Here is an 18,925-nt window from a genome sequence, read left to right on the forward strand (position 1 = left end):
TGAATAAATAAATGAAGTAGCATTGTAATTTTTAAATTATTTTTTTACTTATCATTTGTATATTTATAATCAAGTATAATTTTGAAATTCAATGTTTATATAGATTAAAATGTCAGATCCTATTACGTTATATTATATTATAAAAATATGCCACAATGAAACCAACATATAAGGAAAAATATATCAGAGTCATTCTGTTAGTGCGATTCAAATGTTAAAAATATGTTTTTATGAACAAGTATGTTTATTATTGTCATACATTTATATATTTAAATATGGTATCTTGCTTTAAAAGTTTTCAAATATAATTTAATATATGTATTTATAAATATAATAGGGCCTTATATTTTGTTACCATAGTAACATCATCACAGTATTATTATATACACAAAACGAATTTAGATCTATTAAATTCATTAAATAAAATTATAATTACTTAATAAAACAAACGATCTTACATTAACAAAATGTGTCTTTTGTATAATACCAAAATTAAAATAATCAATTTATTATTGATACTGCCAATATTTATCAAAGGATTTAATGAACATGACAATTATATATTTGAATATAATCGTCCACAAAATTGTAAATTTAATGAGTACTTCAATACTGATACATTTTCATGCATTAAATGTGATGATGAAAAGAATTTAATACCTTCAGAAAATGGTTAAATTTTTTTTTAATAATTACGATAGTATTTTATTAATAATTTATAAAATTGTACTTTTAGGTTTTGCATGTATTTGTAATAAATATAGTAGAACAATCGGTTATGAATATAATTTACCAATATGTGAAAGATGTCAACCTGGTACAATTTTAACTTCTGATAAGAAAAGTTGTATACCATGTGGAAAAGATGATAATTTTACCTGCAGTTGTAAAACAAATGAAATAAAAGGTATTATATTATAAATTCTAACTAAAAATCAAAGATTAAGTTTTAAAAGTTATGTGGTACTTAAAAGACTTGTCTATACATAAAACATTTGTATTTAGGTTATTGAAATATGACACATAGTAAATTATGTTTATTATTTAATAATAAGATATAAATTTATTATATATATATATTTTGTTATAAGTTTTTATTAATTAATACAAAATATTTAAAAATAAATGCATTGTCAGACAGATTAATAGATCTGATATAATTATATATTCTTTTTATTTTATCTGGAGTTATAATATAAATTATACAGAAACTAATACTGAATTTAAAAAATACAAATACTATATTAATAATATTAAGACTATATTAATTAATTAATATAATTCAACTAATGTTATATTTTATATATATGGTATGCTATATGTTATAAGTTTATATGTTATATATATTTATATTGCGATTATATAGTATGCTAGTCAAATTAATTTTTCATTAATATAAAAGTAATTTTATCACTTAATGTATGTTTATAATAAACTTCAAAAATTTATTTTAATTTTTCAGTTGAAAGAGATACAAATGCAGATTTGCTGGAAACTTTAAAATGCATTCAATGTTCTAATAATAGTTATCCATCAAAAGATGGATTAAAATGTATTACTTGTCACAATGTTGCTCTAAATAATAATAGTATTTGTGCGTGCCCAATTGTCAGTCATATAAGAATAGACGATTATTGTTTTCGAAAAAATGACATTGATTTTTTCAATGTTCGTGACACATATTCGATACAATTTTTAAATGAAAACATAGACAGTTATTACTTTAGAAAGGAGCTAAGATTATCAACATATTTGTGTAAGGTATAGAAAATGATATAAAATAATCTCATGGCTACAATAAAATAAAAAAGTTCATAATGCTTCATAATTATCAGTAAAAAGTTAATTATAAAATATTTATCAAATATTTTATTTGAAATTTATTCAAAATTAAGATTCCTTTGCAATTTTATAGAATTTATTTAAAATTATTAAATTTATAAATAAAACTTATTAAATGCATGGTTATTATTTTAATTAGGTAAAACTCAATTTATTGAATAATATCCCTTTGTAAATTTTTTTCTTCTCCTTATTTCATGTTTTATTAGGATGGGGATAAAATAGCGTGTGAGCGCCTATCCAACATGTGTGCTTTAACACTTTCTGAAACAAGTATACCATGTAAATTATCCCAATCCAAGCAAGATCTTCGTTCAGGTTTATGGATGTTTTATGAAGAGAGTGGATATCCAATGATTGTAAATAATAAAATAATTCCTGTAAAGTATACTCTCAATAAAAATGACTTGGTAAGTTTGATAATAAAACATTTATAATTTATATTGTTTATTTCGCTTAATAATTTTTAATTGTTTGTAGAACAATCATTTAAACTTTACAATGGCCACATTTACACGTAATGGAAATTTAAAATACATAGATAACCCAAGCATTTTCTGCACATTTTTTAACGATATTAGATTTGGAATAAACATTAATAAACAATGTCGCATCTATGCCAAGGAATTGACCATTAGAGAAATGAATTTTTATGTACCATATTTACAATACAGTGAGAATGGACAAGTATTTTTAAGCGCTTTACCTGTCTTTATTAAAAATAAAGTTGTAAGTATTATTAAAAGAATAATATTAAATACATAAAGTTAACTTATTCAATAGTAAAAATATTTCTATAATTAATCATATGAAAATTTTACTCTATAACTTGCATAACTCTTTCAATTAGAAAATGTTTCGTTTTTAATAATATTAAATTAATTTTAAACGAATAAGAATATTAAAGTTTTTCTAATAAGATTTTCTAATATTTACAGTGGCAACCATTGAAAAAAATTTTTCTTATCGATAACATTTCAAGTTATAAGGCAATATCTAATTTAGTAGATGATAGTTTTAAAAGGGAGGATGAATTTTCCATACTTCGATACATGAAATCAATAAAAATTTTGTAAGTTCACTTACGTTTACAATTTATCAAACTTTAAAACAATGTTATTTATTTAAGGATTACAGTACAAAATGATAGAGAAGGAGGACACATTTATCTTCCATTGATAATTATTGAATATGATGAATTAAAGAAACAGGATATTCAAGATAATAAACAAATCACAGTAGATTACAAAGTAATTTTTATTTCAACCAATAAGAATATAGATAATACTATTGAAGTAAGTTAATAAGATTTTTATTATGCTATTAAACGTATTTACTTTTACTGTTATATAAAATTTTTATTTATAGATAGCAATCGGAGTCTTAGCAGGCTTTGCAATAATATATTCATCATTGAAAGCTTGGAGCTATTGCAAAAGAAATTTCAATGGTATTTTAAATATTGGAGTGATCATATGGTTTCTTATATATTGCTTAGGTGCAGTTGGGAATATATTACTATTAGTAACAACTTCTTTTTGTATTTATACTTTCATTTTTTATAAAGGGCAAACAGTTTTGCATATTTTATTACCTACTGATAATACTGAATCAAAGATATATTTATGTACAATAATAGCATTTTGTTTTAAGGTAAATAACAAAAATATTAAGTAATTATCACTATATAAGTTACTGTTAAAAATTTAAAAATATTTTAAAATTATATTGCATTAATTATAAATTAATATAAATAATTATAAAATAAAAGAAATTTGTGTGTATTAAATTTACAAATTGATAAATCAATAATATTAACAGTTTGTACTTTAAATATAATCTTATAGAATCTATATTCAATAGAAAAATATAAAATCATAAATTATCTAAAACATTTAATAATACTTTTGTTATTATACCTTCATTTTAATTTAAAAGTAAATATTTAAAAACCTTTAATTACATTAATTATTGATATAAATATTATATTTAATCTCATTATTGTTTATTTAAGAGCAATACATTAATCAAAAGAAACTACCTTTAAAATTAAGCAACAGTAACTTTAATTAAATTTATATAAAGTACATTCTGATACTAAAATGAAAAATGAAAAAAATCTTCCACCAATTTTATTTCTACAGTTTTTAATTTAAAAATACGTTTTTTACATTTATCTTTAATAAAATTAAAAAAAGAAATGTTAAATTTTATTTTACACATATTTCAGATAGTGGAGATTATGGCGTTCATCTATCGACATCGTAATATTAACGTCTTCTTCATGGATTGGGAGCAGCCCCACACAATACACAATCAGACACGATACGATTCACCACACACATCACTAAAGAAACTTTATGGCAGTAGATTTGAACACGACGATTCATCGACGATAATGAAAAGTTATCTAGACTATCCGAACGAGGACGGCAGTGTTGACAATCTACAACACTTACCAATCAGTATCTGGAGAACGTACTTTGTGGCTAACGAGTGGTTTAAAATACAAACTAAACGTAGAATCAATATCGCTTTCCAGATCATATTTACTCTTCTTATGTTGGAGGTAAGCTCTTTTATATTCAATTTTATTAAAAAATTATTTGAACTAATTAATAGTTTATAATTTTACAACAAAAATATGAAAATAAAAGGAAATTTAAAATTACTAGTCCTCAATCTCAAAATAAATAATGAATTACTTTTATACTTGGTTCTTATAAACAAGCGTTGACAATTCTTAAATTTTTCTTATTTAAAAATAAAATATATATAAACTAGTATATAATATAATAATAGAAAAAAATGTATATACTAATATAATTATATAATACTTCATTATGCTTAGATCATAGGGTTAAAATATTGGGCTCAAACAACACCAGAATTACAGACTAATGAAAATAAAAAACAATCTTTTAATGAAAAAAATTTTACACTGAGATTTGGGGTAGGAGCCTTAGTCTATATTTTTTGCTACTGTTTACAATGGATTATTTCAATCACATTTTATGAAAGATATATTAAAAATAGAATGCAGCATTTTGTAGATTTATGTTCTGTAGCAAATATAAGTATCTTTATCTTTGCATATGATTATTATGGATACTATATTCATGGAAGGTAAGCAGATACATTAAGAGACTTATTAATTGTAAATAAATATTCTCTTTTAATATATATTTAACTTCAGCTATTTGTAAAAAAAGAATAAGTAGTTTCAAATTTGTGTATACTTCAAAGTAAGACATTACTGTCTCTTATGTTATTATTAATTCTTTTATTTTATTCTTAGTATTTTAATATTTATTAGTAATGATGTATTCACAATATAGAAACAACTACAACTGTTTAAATATACAAATTATCTGCCAAACATGTTTTATTTAAATCACAAACCTTATAATAATATTAGACCGTTAAAATAAAGCAATTCAAATTTTTATATAATTATATCATTATTTGGTCAAATAAATGTAATATGTATTTGTAATTGTAATAACTTATTTGTAATAAAATAAGTTTTATTTGATGATTAATGAATTATGAAATAAATTATTAAATAGATTAAGTAATATAATTAACAGAAATTAAACTAAATAATGATGAATTTGCAAATTCTAGATCAGTTCATGGATATGCCGATACAGATTTAGTAACTTTGATTAATGATTTAAAAAGAGAGGAAAATAATCTTTGTGCTCATAGAGGTTTAATTCCAGGTACAACGAATCAAACTTTTATAACATCATTATCTTCACGTTTTCGAGAAATTTATCATAAATTACTTGATTTACAAAATATGGTAAATAATTTATAATAAATTAAGTAAAATTTTATTTGTACTTGTTATTATTGAAATTGTTTATTTAAAGAGAGAGGACAGATTTTTTAAACGCGAAACTGTAGGATCCTTAAATTGGGAAAAAAATTTACAAACTCATTTGAAGATAAAAAAATTTTTGACAGCATTTATAGATCATTGTTTTAAGGATTTGGATTATGTTATAAAAAACAGACTTTTTCTAGAAAAACTCTGTGATATAGAGATTGAAACAAATGATAATCAATCAACATTTTATATAGGTATAAACTATTCATTTCTAATATTGTATATTAATTAAATTTTAATTGAAAAATTAAATAATAAGTAATAATGTATAAGTAAAATAATTATAAAATTAAAATAAAAAATAAAAATATATAATCATATTAAAATTTTAATAATATTTAATATAATTAAATAAAGTTAATTATAATTTAACTGGTAAGCAAGGCTTAAATTCCGTCTTATCACTATTTTTATAATTTATTTAAAAGGTTTAATTTTAAATATATATTTATTTATTTATTATTTTATATAATTTAATATATATTTATTATATAATTATATATTAATATCATTAATATATCATTACTATTTTAATCAATTAAGTATACAATTGTAATTACTATGTATTTTTTATTTTTTAGATAATAACAATACTTTTGATCGAGTTATATTTTATGGCAACGAATGGACGTTAGGAACTTTTGAAATTACTCTATTTATTTTTGTTCAAGCTTTGTCCGAAGACTATATTCTTGCTTGTATGATTACCATGTTAATTTCTCATTTGTTAATTACTATTAGTAGATTAAATGGTAAAAGAAATTTAGCTAAAAAAACATTAATCGATGAAAGATTTTTAATGTAAAAATATAAAGAAATATGTATGTGAATTTATGTATATAATTTATACATTGAAGATAAGCAATGTTAAAATTAAACATATTTAATCTAAAAATTTCATCACACGCACACACATATCTGCGTGTATGTGTTAACAATTTTTATTAAATTTATATTTCTTTATGTATTAAAAATTTTGTATACATCAAATGAATATCTTTATAAAATCTTAAAATAATCTGCAAATGATTAAATAGAAATTGGATTTATTGTGTTTAAAAAAAATTTTAATAATATTGTAATTAAAATTAGAGTATGTAGTGTATGTTTATTGAAACATTTTAATTTATACATTATTTAATCATAGATATAAAAATTATCAAAACTATAAAGTTAAACCATTATTTATCATTTTAAAATTCTTTTAATGTACAATTTGCAGTATGCTAATTAAATGAAAATATCTAACATAATTATATGGTATTAAAACAATCACTAAGAATTAAAATAAAAAATTGCAATTAAATTTATTCCCAAGTTACAAAACTAACAAATTTAAACATTGTTATGTTTCTCAATAAAATACAAAATTATATTTAAATATATTTAAAGATTAATAATATTAATTGTATTGTTCATAATTATAAAAAATATTAAAAATTAACTATTACAGTTAATGAAATATAAAATATTCAATTTATAATCAATAACTATATATTAATTACACAAATTTTATCTTTTTAGAATTTTCATAATTATATTTGCTCGTCGTTATATAAATGAGAATTGAGGATTTTATACTTATATTTATAAGTCTACTTGTAAACTATCAATATAATACCTATAGTAATTTTTAAAATAAATACATATAGTTTTTACTCTCAAAAATCTATTGCTTTGTGTAAGATAATTTTATTTTTATTTGAGTACTATCATATATTGGCAATATACAATATGCGGTTTAGTAATACAAAACAAAATTTGTCGATTATATCTATACCATGTTCAATGATGTTCACTATCAGCTTCATGTCCATGACCATGTCCACTATAATCAATACCTAAAAATGATTCGACTGCAATCGTTAATCCAATTAATGGAATCCAATATTTATATCCTTGTAAAAAAAATGATGAAAATATAGATTTAGGATACTTCGATCTATTATAATCTTCAAAGCGCCAAACATGATTTCTTATCCATGGATCCTTTAATCCTTTTTCAGCTAATTTCTTTTGTAAATTCATCAATACTACAGAATTATCAATTTTATATACTGATGCATTAGGAATTTTTGGTAACTGATGGTGACCTTTGCCCATTCTAAATAAAATAAATGAATATATAAGACTACTAATGAGTATGCATGTACATTAAAATGTAAGAAATTTATATAAATTAATCAAGACATTTAAAAATAAAAAGGATATAAAGAATTGCTAGAATATAAATTTTGTAAATATTAATAAAACTTTACTTATATTACAATACTTTATCATAGAGTGCATAATTTAAGTATCTTTGAAATTTTTAAGATTTTTCAATTTAACTTATTTATTAATTTTGATATTTTTAATTTTTTTAAAATTAAATGTAAAAATATAAGAAATCAATATAAATAATGGTTAAAGTGACATAGCTGACTAAATATATTCAAACTCAATTTAAATAATTCAAATTCAATAATATAAATATTTTTAAGAAATTAATACTCAATACTCACTTAATATTATTTATTAAAATTTATTATAAAACATGAGACTTATGTAATTAGCATACAAAATTTTAGAAAATAAAGATGAACCACAATATTTAATAGAAACGAAATATAATCAATGGGTTTATGGAATTCATTTCTAACTGATTAGCGCGCATTTTGAATTTCTGATGATGAATTTTTCTTGATTCTCAGCTGCTTAGCTTCCTGTATTAAAACAAATAAATATAATAGTATCTTTATATCATATAAAAGTAAAATTATAAAGAAAATTACACATTGTATTATAAAGTAAATAGAAGTAATTTATTTGCTTTATATAAAACTTCATTTTTAAAAAACCTCGGTCATCATACAATAATTAATTTTAAATATATACAAAAAAATAAACGTAATTAATATATTATTTTAAGAGTAATTAATACTTATACTATATACAATTTTTATTGTAAAGATTTATAATATTAAGCGTATAAATTACCAATTACAATATTTTTAAAATCTTAAAAATTTTTATGAAATTCAAAAAAATTGTCAGCATACAAAAATAATACTTAATTATATTTAACCCAATAATTTGTATTATTTACTAAATTTGTTTGTTAATAAAATTTCCATTTAAATAATGTAGGATTAAATTAATTGATTCTAACCTATAAATTTATATGTCCATTTTTATAAATTGCTGCTTCTGTAAATCAACCTTTATATTAATTTGTCTAACCCTCAAGTTTCGGGTATTCTTAATAATAGGAAGGGGGAATTAAAAGTGGCAGAATTATGTATTCTTTTATTTGATTAATCTATTAAATAATTTTTAGTGAACCAAAAAGAAAAAATAATAAGAGCACGTGTACATAACCTAATACATATTTCTATTTCCTTTTGTTCTTAATACAAATCTTACGCAGGCATGTGGGTTGATGAGTGTGATAGTTTTGCAGAATTATGCCGTGGTTATTTACCATATTATCTATTAATATTTTTACCATTATTTATAATAATCTCACCAGCTAATCCTGTAACTGCTTCTCATGAATTTCCAGCCTTTCGTATGAGTCAATATGACTTGCACGGTGTACCTCATGGTAAAAAATTTATTATTTTATATGAACATTATGTATAACAGCAATTAAAGTATCAATTATAGATTTTGTAAGATGCATTCATTTTAAAAATTTCCTAAATAATAATTTATTATGAAATGAAATTAAATTACGTTAGACAGATGAACAAATAAAGTGGCATACAAAATTAACATATTAAATTGAACAATCTACTAATTTAATAGTTTTTTCAATTTAAATTATTAATAAACATATAATTAAAATTTTTAAATATTCAAATAGAATCAGTAATAAAAATACAAATAAAACTCTAGTATCTTTATTCTATTTTAAATATTAAGTTTATATCAATTTTATTTTATTATTTAAGGTTGCCGTAGTGCGTCAATTTCTTTAGAAGCAAGATCTCTTGCTGGTTGGACCACATCTAGACATTGCATTGTTGTTAGAGCTTTAGATCTTAATCCAGAAACTTTTCAGTCTATTAGACAAAAAGCCGGAGCATTAATTGTTGTTCTTCCAGAAAAGATAAATAAACTAACTCAAAATGAGATACAGGTAATTAAGAAATATAAAATATACAAATTGATAATGTCAAAGAAAAATAAAGCTTAACGTGATTCATATAAAATTTTTGTTTTTAGCATATAATGTCTTTAGAAGAGTCCATGATACATGGTCCAGAGACTCCAATTCCTGTATACTTTGTTCAGTGGAATTCAGAGCTTCAAATAATTTTACAAGATATAGAGCATAGTTTTATTGCTGATGATAAAACTAGATCTGCAGCAGAAGCCTTATTTAATTCAATTTCTGCTAGTGGATATCAAGTAGTTGTTTCTACTAGTCAACCCATTATTAAAAATGATATTAAAGTTGCAACATTGCAAGGAAAGTTAACAGGAACTGGAGCGGAAGATAAACTACCAACAATTGCATTAGTTGCTCACTATGACAGCAATGGTGTTGCACCAGTAATATAATTAATAGTAATGTATATGAATTTTGGCAAATGAATTACATTAATAAGTTATAATTAAAACTTATTATAGGAATTATCATTTGGAGCTGAAAGTAATGCATCAGGATTGGCAATGTTACTAGAACTTGCCAGGTTATTTTCAGTACTTTACTCTATAGGAAGATCGCGACCACGACATAATTTAATTTTTATTGTAACTGGAGCAGGAAAGCTTAATTTTCAAGGAAGCAAAAAATGGTTGGAAGATCAACTTGATGGACTCGAAGGATCTGTTATACAAGTAAGTTCTCTTTGCAATGAATTAAGCGATTTGTTAAATTCTTTTATATTGAATTTTTTAATACAAAATACTTTAAACTTTTTTGAATATTGATAAATATTTTCTTCAAACATTCCTGTATTTAAATAAAAATTAATTATTTATAAAAATCAGTTGGATTAAAAGAATTTATAAAAAATATATTAGTTACAATCCTAATATAATTTTATATATTATTATTTATATTTTATATATTATTTATATTTTCTATATTTATATAATATTTATTATATAATTAAATCTGTATTGAATTAGTGTATATTTATAATTTAAATCTTACTACAAAATAGGATGCTTCTTATGTTATATGCTTGGATTCAGTTTCATCAAGCAACGATTTATATGTACATGTATCCAAGCCCCCTAAAGAATCATCCCCTGGTGGTCTAATTTACAAGGAACTTAAAGCTGTCTCTGATAGTTTTGGCTACAGTAATATTGAGGGAGTTCATAAGAAGATTAATTTAGCAGACGAGAGTTTAGCCTGGGAGCATGAACGCTATAGTATTCGGAGATTACCTGCAGCAACTCTGTCAACTCTTAAAAGTCATGAAGATCCATTAAGAAATACCATTTTAGATATTGTACAAGAAGTCCAAGTCGATAGACTTTATAAGCATACCAGTGTAGTGGCAGAGGCTCTTGCTAGACACATATACAATATAAGTTATAGTAAAATATTTGCTGAATCACTGGTAAACTTCATTGAATTGTAATGTTTTAATTTTCTTCTTCGTAAAAAAATATTCAATATCAAAAGATTTGATTATGATAAATTCTTCCATAAAATAATTTGTTCTTTTAATAAAGTCATGATATTTACGTACTGCATTTTATAGTAATTGTTTGTAGATTTAAAAATATAAATTTAAGATAGATACAACTATTTATTTGGAAAATTTATATATTAAAATTTATTACATTAGATTTATATATATTTGATTAATTTTTTTAATTATCACATTTTTAGAGCATTTCCAAAGATTCCTTAAATATGTGGATGAATTTTTTAGCATCGCAACCTCGAGCAGGATCGTTACTATCTGATAAACAAAATATTTTAGTCAATACACTTAAAGAAGCAATGCAAAAATATCTTGGTGATGTTAAAGTAACTCTTCATACTCCAGATAAACGAGATCCAGAGTTTGTTTTTTACGATGTGACAAAAGCGATGTTGAATGTTTACAGGTAAAATTAGAGACTTACTTTAAAATTTAATGTATTTTAAATTATTATTATTATATAAAATATAGGCTCAGAATAGAATCAATTATAATAAAGAACAATATATAAATTGATTTTAGATACCCAAAAATTTTAATTCTATAAAATTTAAAGGTTATCATCCGAACTTAGATATTCATATATTTCGATTAATACGAAATTTAAAAAATTTTACCAGATTATACATATAATAATCTTCTGTATCAAATAATAAATAGATAAATACTGAATAGATAATAAATAATAAAACAATAATAAATAGATAAAAATATAAATTAATATATTGATTATTGTTAATTATAATTAGATATCAAATGATAAATCAAATATATATATAAGTTTAATATAATATAGATAACAGTTATCAATTTCAATAAAGAATATTAAAAATTACAATTTAAGAATTTTAATATTTAATATATTAATTATTAATACATTAAATAAAGAATAAAACAGTACTATATAAAAAAATTTATATAAAAACTTAAGAAAAAATTTTCATTATCGTTTAACATTGTGTACTAAAATATTTATATGGCAATGTATAGATATAGAAATTTTTAATGTAAAATATTTTATGCAAACACACCATTTGAAATTAAGTTTTATTTTTAAAAGTCTTTTTTTCAATGTCAACTGCTTTTTTTTTTCTTTTTTTTTTTATTTATTTATTTACCAACCATATCATTAACACTGTAATAACAGATAAAACTCTTTTATTAAAAAGAGAACTTTTAAAATTCGACAGTTTCAAAAGAAGTTTTGAAATTTTATGACAATATTCTTAAAACTATTCTTATGTTACTATGAAAGAGATATTTTTTAATTTAAATGATTATATAGAATAATATTTTTGTATTGTATAATTAATATTGTAATTTATTATATATTAACTAAAAATTCACCTAAATATTAAGTAGTTATTGTTTGAAATATTTTAAGATATTTATTATATAATTACTATATAAAAAAGAAATTATGAAATAATAGAATATATATTATTTCTATTACAGTGTGAAACCTGCAGTATTCGATCTCTTTTTAACAATAGCCATTATTGCATATTTGGGAGCAGTATATTTAATAGTACACAACTTTTCACATATATATAACTTTGCTATAAGAATTTCAAGCAAGTCAAAGGCATTTTAAATTAATACTTTTCAATAATATTTCGATCAGAAATAAAAAGAAAAGTAAAAATTATGTTAAATTATCAAAAATTTTCTGTTAATTAAACTGGTAAATTTATTTCCACATCATACTATTGTTATATTGAGTTTTATATCTATTTAAAATTGAGACTGTTTTTTAATGTTCCATGGAGCAGTAGACTCTGTAATTGTGATTTCATTAATCATAAAATCTTTTCTTTGGATTTAAAATTCTTTCACAGTTTACTGTATGTGTTATTTGCGCGTGTGTATATGAAGCAAAGGATTTTCTTCTGTACAGTAGTGTTTTCATTAAATCATATATAAGTTATTGTATAAAATTTATAATTTACAAATAAGCTTATAAATTAAATTATTGATACAAATAAATTATATTGCGTGTTTCAATTAAAAATTCAATGTTTGGCTTTAAACTAAAGTTAACAGAATGTTTTATTGAAAGTATAAATACTGTTTTTTTTATATTATAAATTTTATATTGTATTATAATATAAAGAAAATTTTTAAAATTTTTAAAATTATTTTAAATATACAATTATATTAATAATAAAACATTTTGTTAAAAACTAAGAATATAAAAGTATATATTTTATTTATAATATTATAATATATTTCAATAATATTATTTTTAATATTATTGTATTTCCCTAAATATATATATATATATAATAAACGCAAAAATTAATCGTATATATTAATGAATTATTAAAGAATTAAGAATTATCATTAAAGAATTATTTTATCGCCAAAATAATATCTATAAATAGTTTGAAATCAAAATGATCCATAATTATAAATTATATGAATATTTCACTTAAAAAGAACGATTAGTATATTTATTTATAATCCCCATTTTTGTTATAAATTTACAAATAAACAAAATTTAGCTGTAAATATATAGTAAATGTAAAGATATTAAAAAATACTGTACCCTAAGAACTTTATTGCAATTTTTCAAACGAACTAAATATCTACATTTATAGGAAATATTTGAAGTTTCTATAAATACTTCACTGCCATTCTTGTAGTTTATTTTATAATAATATACTGTTACTAGTTTAATTAACATTATGAAATTATTATTAGAATAATTTAAGTTAATATGTTTGTATACACTAGAAAATATAAAAATTATTGATTATGTAATTTCATGAATATTTTAATTTTATTAAATTTTGCATGACTAAAGATGGTAGATTGATTTTTAAAAAAATAAATACTAGATATAAAGACAGTAATTTCTAAAAAATTTGGAATTTAAAATAAATGTAAAGTTTTTATTCTAAAGATTTGTTAATATTATCAATACATTATTTCTCAAAACTTAAAGATTAAAAATTATTATCTAATCGAAAATCTTGGATGTGATCAGGTAGTTTAAAAACATGTTATTGATAACTTTTATATTAAAAATTAATTATAATGTAGAAAATCAATTTTGTTTAATTAAGAAATCACAATTATTTTCCATGCATTTTAATAAAATATAAAGACTAATTATTTCAACTGATATTAACAAGGAAGATATTCTCTAAATTATCAAAATAAGTGCGTTAGGTGCATACCAAGTTTTTTTTATAAAAATCATCGATATTTTTTGTATAATTTATTTCTCTTAATTAATTATTAATTAATTATGTTTTCTATTATATTATATAATTACATTTTTATGATCTTAGATTTTATAAACTAATACTAAGAGTATGAATAAATAATTCACGATGTAATGTATTTTTTCGCTTTTTGCCTTTAGTATTTTTGATTGAACAGTTTGAAAAAAGAGTTTCTTACTATACTCTATAATAAACTACTTCAATAATTATATCATATCAATATTTTCTAATTTACACAATATTAAATTGAGATATTCACAAATATTTTGATAGGAAATGCTTTAATTTTATTATGCATTTTTAAATTAACTTTTATAGAAAATTAATTTTGAAGTGTAGTAAAATAAATATATCTCATTTATATTCCCTCAAATTCATGCCACAAGCAAAATAATTAAAACTTTGAAAAATTATTACATATAATTTTCAGAAATAATTTTCAATTTGAGCAGTTAACACTTTATTAAATTTTTGGACGAATAATTCGTATTTATGGATATAATATATATTATTTTTTAACATTTCATACGATATCTCAAACTTGTTCAAGCAATTTTCTATTATCACATTATACATTTTATATGCGTGGTATTTTAAGTATACCATTGATTAAATATTTTAGTTCCTATAATCACATTTTACATATTTATTTAGATAAAAGTTGTAATTAATCTTTATATTTAATGGAGTTGTACTTTTGATTCACTTAACATATTTATTTATTGATATAAATTATTCAATGAAAGTAATATAAAATAATACAAAGCTCTTCTCGCTACACTAGTCGAACAATCAAATAAAAGTATTATTGCACCAAGATTGAAAGAAGTTAGACTATACATCGTGCTTTTGCACTGAATAACGGTATCGCAATTATAATCCACCTGTTCGTTTAATACTCAACACTACCTGCCAACAGGAAATAAGTATCAATAATTAAAAATTTTGCAGGATCCATTTCTTTTTATAATAATCGATTTTTATATTTGAATTCCGAAAATTAAAACTGAAAGAATAAATTATTTGAAAATCAATTTAAATTATATCAGTTTATGATTTATTCGTAATATATAAAAATTCTCAATCACAAATCTTTTTAATATATGGGTATTTCAATATTAAGTGAAACAATAATTATTGAAAAAAAATTAATTACATCTTTGTTTATTAATTATTAATTATTTTTTAAATCAAGATTATTAATATTAAATTTAACGCTTTAAATTATTAATTATACGGATTCCTACCAAATTAGTTACATAACTACCATTTATAAATATCAGAAGAGAATTCTTTTTTTTTAATAAAAAATTGATGCTTGTAACAGGTTTACGGCATATAATTATTTTCGTATATATAAAATCCGTAAGCATATGAACTGTTTTCTGCAATATTTAGAATTTTAGTTTAAAAGGATAATAATGGACTATATTTTATTCAAAGGTATAATTAATAATTTTTTATAAAGCGATTTGGAATGCATAATACAAAATTTTAATTAATGTATTTAATAATTGTATATGTTCAGGTAAACGGAGCATCGGAATGCGGTACAAAACACATTTAGCAACAGTGCTAAAATTTGAATTAACATCTATCAAGGATGCTGGTACTTGGAAAAATGAGCGAATTATTGCATCATCTCAGAGTACCAATATTTTATTGGCTAATGGAAAGAAAGTTCTTAATTTTTGTGCAAATAATTATTTAGGATTATCAGTAAGTTTTTAATAAGTGAAAAATGTAAATTTGAGATATTAATTGAATTTTTTCTGATACGAATATAAAAAAATTACTACGTTCAATTAAATATTTAATATAACTCATATTAAAAATAAATAAAGTTCAATATCAAATAAATATGAGATTCATGATTTTACTCTTTGCAAATATTATAAACTACATAATACTTAAAATTTTTGTCAATATTTTAAACTTTATAACACTTATTATTAAGAGCTTCGTTTAATAAAAGAGACTTAATTTTATATTCAAATGAAAAAACTCTAAATTATCTAATTAATATAAAAGAGATATTTTTACAAAAATAAAATAAAAATGAAAATAAATAACCAAAATGAATAATTAAGACAGTTACTTTATTAAAAAAAATTCAATTAACTCATTAATTAGTTTAATATATATATATATATATATATATATATATATATATATATATTTGAATAATAATCCAAAATATTTTTATATCTTTTTTTTTTTTTTTTTAATGTACATTTACATTTTTATTATTAGAATAATAAAGAAATTATTAAAGCAGCTAAGGTAGCTGTAGATAAATATGGTGTTGGCTTGAGTTCGGTTCGTTTCATTTGTGGTACACAAGATATTCATTTAGAGCTGGAGAAAAAACTATCAGCATTTCATAATCGAGAGGATGCAATACTCTATGCATCATGTTTTGATGCTAATGCTGGAATATTTGAAACATTATTAACTCCAAATGATGCAATTTTTAGCGATGAGCTTAATCATGCTTCCATTATTGATGGAATACGACTTTGTAAAGCTAAAAAATTCAGGTTATATATATTTTATAAAAAATTTCACTATTACTAACACTCTATTTGTTATCGTACTATTGTGAATCAACTTAGAAGTTTGAAAGTGTTACTTATTCTCAGTTATTATATTCGATTATTTTTGTCAATAATATAGAAAAACAAACCTTAGTTGTATACATATACATGTATATATATATATATATATATATATATATATATATATATATATATATATATATATATATATATATATATATATACAATCACTAATAATAATCCTGCAGATAACAATACAAATATTTTTTAATGAGAAATTGAAAGATAACTTAAAAATACTTTGTTCAGGTATAAGCACAGAGACATGATGGATTTAGAATCTAAACTGAAAGAGACTTCAACAGCACGATTACGTTTGATTGCTACCGACGGTGTATTTTCAATGGATGGAACTGTTGCACCTTTACCAGACATAATTAATCTTGCCAAGAAGTACAATGCCTTAACTTTTGTAGATGATTGCCATGCCACTGGATTCTTTGGTAAAACTGGCAGGTATTTATTTTATATTTTTTTATTATTGTATATTAAAAAATTTATTTTTAAAGTACTGATAGATATTTTATTTCATAAAATTTTTTAAATAATATTAGGGGAACAGAAGAGTTCTTTGATCAACTTGGTAGTATTGATATAATCAATTCTACACTAGGTAAAGCATTAGGAGGAATAACTGGTGGCTACACAGTAAGTTCCAAATTAGTTATAGATTTATTGAGACAGCGAAGTCGGCCATATCTTTTTTCTAACTCATTACCACCACCAATAGTTGCATCAGGAATTCGAGTAAGTTCTATAAAAAAAAACTTATAAATATGTATAATTAAGTAAATGATATAATTAAACAATATCAGAAACAGTAAATGTTATAAAAAATATTTTTCTTATTGCAATAACTTAAAAATGTTATAAATATTTATAATTAAATATAATAATATTCTTAAATATTTTTTTATATAATAGTTTTTATTGTCATTATTAGTTTAATATTATAATTAATTTGTGTGTACATAATATTTTAGGTAATAGACCTTATAAGTCAGAGTACTGACTTGATAACAAAATTGGAACATAATACAGAATTATTTAGACAACAAATGGTTAATGCTGGTTTTAAAATTAATGGCGATATGCATCCTATTTGTCCTGTTATACTTGGGGATGCCAAACTTACAAATGTATTTGCAGATAAAATGTTAGGTAAGTATATATTTCTTATAAATAATTGTATAACTATATACATTTGCAACAATTTTTAATTACAGAAAAAGGCATATATGTTATTGGATTTAACTATCCTGTAGTTCCAAAAGAAAAAGCTAGAATAAGAGTTCAAATTAGTGCAGCTCATTCAATTGAAGATATACATAGAGCTATCGAGACATTTACAGAAATTGGAAAGGAACTGAAAGTGATTAAATAAATAACTACAATATACATTATTAGAATAAAATAATTTTAAATTATAGTATGCCTGGGAAGAGATATGGTACACTTTTACAATCTTAAGAAATTTATTTTAAGAAATGAATGTATGGTTCAGGTATCAGAAATATTCCCTTTAACATTTTTAATCACACTATGGTAATAATTGTTATGTTATAATAAATGTATATTGACAATTAATGTATAAATAAAGAGCATTTAATTATTAAAACTGAATGTACCAGTTTTTCAATCATTTTTTCGAATTATTTTTATAACTTTTTTCATGATAACGATATAAAA

The 18,925-nt window shown here is 21.3% G+C and overlaps 4 protein-coding genes across 4 annotated transcripts; 3 read left to right on the forward strand and 1 right to left on the reverse strand.

Annotated features, from left to right (window-relative positions):
• Positions 1–155: 155 nt before the first annotated feature.
• On the forward strand, positions 156–5,931 carry LOC105364067 (meckelin). Its single transcript, XM_011501927.1, is given in 13 exon segments — positions 156–213; positions 737–907; positions 1,463–1,761; positions 2,052–2,252; positions 2,323–2,571; positions 2,781–2,914; positions 2,972–3,137; positions 3,211–3,495; positions 4,073–4,411; positions 4,694–4,968; positions 5,470–5,650; positions 5,721–5,775; positions 5,778–5,931. Coding segments are annotated over 13 exon segments (2,472 nt in total). The 3' UTR covers positions 5,837–5,931.
• A 1,476-nt stretch (positions 5,932–7,407) lies between these two features.
• ND-B12 (NADH dehydrogenase [ubiquinone] 1 beta subcomplex subunit 3) lies at positions 7,408–7,850 on the reverse strand. Its single transcript, XM_011500487.1, has one exon. It carries the CDS (start codon positions 7,838–7,840, stop codon positions 7,523–7,525), a length of 318 nt encoding a protein of 105 aa, XP_011498789.1. The 5' UTR covers positions 7,841–7,850; the 3' UTR covers positions 7,408–7,522.
• Positions 7,851–8,927: 1,077 nt separating this feature from the next.
• On the forward strand, positions 8,928–13,012 carry LOC105362998 (nicalin-1). The gene is made up of 7 exons (XM_011500604.1): positions 8,928–9,323; positions 9,673–9,860; positions 9,947–10,276; positions 10,355–10,564; positions 10,894–11,298; positions 11,574–11,794; positions 12,844–13,012. The coding sequence occupies exons 1-7, from the start codon at positions 9,149–9,151 to the stop codon at positions 12,980–12,982; spliced, it is 1,668 nt and encodes a 555-aa protein (XP_011498906.1). The 5' UTR covers positions 8,928–9,148; the 3' UTR covers positions 12,983–13,012.
• A 3,132-nt stretch (positions 13,013–16,144) lies between these two features.
• Positions 16,145–18,778, forward strand: Gcat (Glycine C-acetyltransferase). The gene is made up of 6 exons (XM_011500724.1): positions 16,145–16,337; positions 16,872–17,158; positions 17,486–17,692; positions 17,791–17,983; positions 18,220–18,397; positions 18,463–18,778. The coding sequence occupies exons 1-6, from the start codon at positions 16,164–16,166 to the stop codon at positions 18,618–18,620; spliced, it is 1,197 nt and encodes a 398-aa protein (XP_011499026.1). The 5' UTR covers positions 16,145–16,163; the 3' UTR covers positions 18,621–18,778.
• Positions 18,779–18,925: the final 147 nt, after the last annotated feature.

Source organism: Ceratosolen solmsi, unplaced genomic scaffold (assembly GCF_000503995.2).
Source record: "Ceratosolen solmsi marchali unplaced genomic scaffold, CerSol_1.0 scaffold10, whole genome shotgun sequence".
Classification (NCBI taxonomy): domain Eukaryota; kingdom Metazoa; phylum Arthropoda; class Insecta; order Hymenoptera; family Agaonidae; genus Ceratosolen; species Ceratosolen solmsi.

Excerpts from the sequence above, each read along its gene's own strand:
- ND-B12 (XM_011500487.1), bottom strand. The coding sequence starts at position 7,840 with ATGGGCAAAGGTCACCATCAGTTACCAAAAATTCCTAATGCATCAGTA.
- LOC105362998 (XM_011500604.1), top strand. The coding sequence starts at position 9,149 with ATGTGGGTTGATGAGTGTGATAGTTTTGCAGAATTATGCCGTGGTTAT. Across the intron at positions 9,324-9,672 it reads CTTGCACGGTGTACCTCATG|GTTGCCGTAGTGCGTCAATT; the intron begins GTAAAAAATTTA and ends TTATTATTTAAG. Across the intron at positions 10,277-10,354 it reads ACAGCAATGGTGTTGCACCA|GAATTATCATTTGGAGCTGA; the intron begins GTAATATAATTA and ends AACTTATTATAG.
- Gcat (XM_011500724.1), top strand. The coding sequence starts at position 16,164 with ATGCGGTACAAAACACATTTAGCAACAGTGCTAAAATTTGAATTAACA. Across the intron at positions 17,984-18,219 it reads TAGTTGCATCAGGAATTCGA|GTAATAGACCTTATAAGTCA; the intron begins GTAAGTTCTATA and ends ATAATATTTTAG. Across the intron at positions 18,398-18,462 it reads ATTTGCAGATAAAATGTTAG|AAAAAGGCATATATGTTATT; the intron begins GTAAGTATATAT and ends TTTTAATTACAG.